General features: G+C 57.2%; 1 protein-coding gene across 1 annotated transcript; it reads left to right on the top strand.

The window, feature by feature from the left end:
* The first annotated feature begins 605 nt into the window (after window positions 1-605).
* PHOSPHO1 (phosphatase, orphan 1) lies at window positions 606-2,499 on the top strand. The gene is made up of 2 exons (XM_009585724.1): window positions 606-716; window positions 1,558-2,499. Exons 1-2 carry the CDS (start codon window positions 672-674, stop codon window positions 2,317-2,319), a joined length of 807 nt encoding a protein of 268 aa, XP_009584019.1. The 5' UTR covers window positions 606-671; the 3' UTR covers window positions 2,320-2,499.
* Window positions 2,500-3,539: the final 1,040 nt, after the last annotated feature.

Raw genomic sequence — 3,539 nt, 5'->3', positions numbered from 1 at the left:
AATTTCCCAGTGTGTTATTCCTCCCACTAACCATCCGGCTGAGTTTCCAGCCGGGTTTGGCTGCGAGTTGGTTTTTTGAGGTTTCCCATCGCTCTGCTTTGATCGCTGTGGACCACAAGAGGTCGGCAGAATTCAGGAGACGTGACCTGGGCTCTGCCTTTGCTCTGGGGCAGCAGACTGGCACATCCTCACCGGAGCTGCCTGGGCACCTGGTTTCATTCCAGGATAATTACTCCATTAAAAGAAACACCCCAAAACTAATTATACTGGAAGAAAATCAGGGCAATTTTGGAACAGGGCATGTGTTGCTGGGGTTTATTGCCGAGTCGTTCTGCTGGCTGCTTTCACGTGCGGCAAAGCCCGGGTGCTCGGAGGAATTAAGAGGGAATTAAGAAGCATTAAACGGGGTCTGCCCGCTCACCCTGCTCTCCGGAGACTCTTCTAATTCCTCTGTTCCTGGTACGAAAGGTCCCAAGCTTGGGACTTCGCTGCAGGACGTAGAGCCCGGCCGTGCCGTGCCGTTTGGTGCTGTGCCCGAAGGTGGCAGCCGGGGAAGACCCAAGCCATTAACCAAACTCCCCCTTCTTTGTGGTTTGCAGCTAGGAGAGCAGCCCGGCAAGCCCTAAGCGCTGCCTTCAGCGACACGCTGCCTGCAGAGTGATGGTCTTAAAATGAAAAGGTGCTGTGAGGGCGTCGGGCTGCCATGCCTGTTTAAGGTCAGTGCCATTCTCACCTGTCTTACCCTCTCTGAATGGGGCTGTCCCCTCTCTTCTCAGGGTCAGGGAGCAGGAATCGGGTCCCCATCCTGCAAACCTTTGGCCGCAGGCGGCACGGGAGCAGCCGGGAGGTGAGCGGGTGCTGCTGGGGCCATCGTGGCTTTAGCCGAGGGGAACGGGTGGGCACCGGGAGGCTGGGCTGGGGCTCACCGGCTTTGCACCGTGTTGGCAAAGTGGGTTTATTATGGTTTTAGAGCAGGGCAGGAGGCGGCTCTGAGTTATCCCAGGCTTTTCAGGAGGCGGCGGAGCCCAATCCAGGGAGAAACTGCATCCAGGTGATGGAGCAAAAATCAACCTGCAAAATCTTCTCCTCTGTCGGGAAGAGCCAGACTTGTCCTGGCAGCAAGAGGGGTCTGCAGGGACACAAACCCCTTTTCAGAGGTGGGACAGGAGCAGGTTGGGGCGTAAACCCCCCTCAAGGACTCTCCCTGCACAAAACACCCCGAGGCCCTTGCTGTCCCCGCATCCCTTGGGAGGACGTGCGCGGCGGTAGCTCGGCACAGTGATCGCCTTGACTGCAGGAATGGGATTAGCGGTGACAAAATGATCTCTTTATAGGCAGGATAAAGGCTTTAGGGCTGGGGCTGAGGTATGTCAGTGGGGGATTAGCCCCCCCCCCAAGCCCAGCTGGGCTAATAAGCTGCCTGGGGGTAAGGCAGCCAAGGAGCATTGCTCTGCGGGGGTGGCAGCCTCTTGCTGCTGTGGTTGCCACCATCGCTGTGCCAGGGCCGAAGCAAAGTGCTTTGAACTAACGGCTGGGCGTTATCCTTCCACCTCGCAGGGTGTTGGTATGGCCAGCCCCCGGCCTCCCAAATACCTCCTCATCTTCGATTTTGATGAGACCATCATCAATGAGAACAGCGATGACTCCATCGTCCGGGCGGCGCCGGGGCAGGCGCTTCCGGAGCACATCCGACAGACCTTCCGCGAGGGCTTCTACAACGAGTACATGCAGCGTGTCCTGGCGTACATGGGGGACCAGGGGGTCAAGATGGGGGACTTCAAGACAGTCTATGAGAACATTCCTCTGTCCCCTGGCATGCCGGACCTCTTCCAGTTCCTCTCCAAGAACCACGAGCTCTTCGAGATCATCCTTATCTCCGATGCCAACATGTTCGGCATCGAATGCAATCTGAGGGCAGCCGGTTTCTACTCCCTCTTCCGCAAGATCTTCAGCAACCCATCCGGCTTTGACAAGAGGGGCTACTTCACCTTGGGGCCCTACCACAGCCACAAGTGCCTTGACTGCCCGGCCAACATGTGCAAACGCAAAATCCTAACAGAATACCTGGCGGAGAGAGCCCAGGAGGAGGTGGAGTTCGAGAGGGTCTTCTACGTGGGAGATGGTGCCAATGACTTCTGCCCTTCCGTGACTTTGACTTCAGCTGATGTGGCTTTCCCGCGGAAGGGCTACCCCATGCACCGGATGACCCAAGAGATGGAGAAGAAGCAGCCTGGAGCCTTCCAGGCCACTGTCGTCCCCTGGGAGTCGGCTGCAGAGGTCGCCCGTTATCTCCAGGAGGTCATCAAGAAGAAGTGTTGAGGATGGCTCAGAAGAGACTTGCGTACTATAAGCGGCTGGGAAAGGAGAAGCCTGGGGGGGGGGAGTCATGCCCTGTACCCCACGCTCATCGGCACTGCTCACTCAGCCCCCACTCCTGGGTTGCTTTCCTGCCTTTCCTCTCCAAGCTCCTTTCTCCCTGGTGATTAAAGCACTTTCTCTAGGTCCCCCCTTCTCCTGCCCCTGCCATGTTGAGGTGAAGCCTTCTCTATGCAGCTCGGACATCTACTCCGGCGTGGGTGTTTGCCAACACTAATGGTGATTTTTTATGTTGTTGTTTGTTTGGGTTTTTTTTCTTTCCCTTTTGACTTCACAAGAGCAATTTGTAAAAGACCAGAAGCCGGCTCCCTGCAGGCTGGGGGCCCTGCGCATGCTTCCTCCTGCCTTCATCCCCCTCGCCTGCCCGACCTCCGCCGGCCACGCCAGGAGCTGCGTGCTGTTGCCTTGAACCTGATGCTCGAGGGCTCCTTGCCTCTTCATGAGGCCACTGGAAACTTAATCTGGGAAATTTGTGCTTGCCCTCTGCACCCTGCCTGGGCAGGGCAGCCCCTGGCTCAGCTGCTGAGCTTTGCGATGGAGTTAATTGTCCCTTGAGACTTCATTCTCTGAAAAAAACATGACACGAGGAACAGGAAACCTTTTGGAAAGGTGGTACCTTGGGAAAAAACCCACTTGCCCAGGGCATGGGCACAGTGACAGCATATCCCGCTGTGGGGAGGAGGACCTGCTCTTGCCTTCCACTTCCATCCTCTGCTTCTACTTCCAGGGCAAAACGTCCCCCATGTCCCCAGGGCGGACAGGTTCCTCCTCGCCCCGAGCCATTACCGGTTGTCTCCTCGTGTTTGCTGGATCGTATCGACTCCCCTCTTACCCCGGGGGGGGGAAATTCCCCTCCTGACCTGGTCGAGAGGTGCTGAGCCTCCCCCGGGGAGGTGTGGTGCTGTAGCACTTCTGGCATCGGGTCCCCGGACACCAAACCCCCCTCCCCGTGCCCCCTTGCCCTGCTGCAGTATTAATTGCCCCTTCTAATTGCACTCTGCAGGGGGGGGACCTACAGTATTTGCTGCTCTCTGGTGTTGGCTTCTCCTGGATTTATCCACAGCCTTACCGGCCCCTGAGGGTGGCTCGTCGCTCCTCCAAAGCGTAGAAACCCTGACAGCAAACCAGAGCAGTAAGGAAATAACCAAAGCAGCCCTGAGTTG

This window comes from Fulmarus glacialis, unplaced genomic scaffold (assembly GCF_000690835.1).
Source record: "Fulmarus glacialis isolate BGI_N327 unplaced genomic scaffold, ASM69083v1 scaffold43189, whole genome shotgun sequence".
Lineage (NCBI taxonomy): Eukaryota > Metazoa > Chordata > Aves > Procellariiformes > Procellariidae > Fulmarus > Fulmarus glacialis.
This window is presented reverse-complemented; position numbering and strand designations above follow the sequence as displayed.

Bases quoted from the DNA above. Each gene is read 5' to 3' on its own strand.
- PHOSPHO1 (XM_009585724.1), top strand. From the start codon at position 672: ATGAAAAGGTGCTGTGAGGGCGTCGGGCTGCCATGCCTGTTTAAG. The intron at 717-1,557 runs GTCAGTGCCATT...TCCACCTCGCAG, and splicing joins GGCTGCCATGCCTGTTTAAG to GGTGTTGGTATGGCCAGCCC.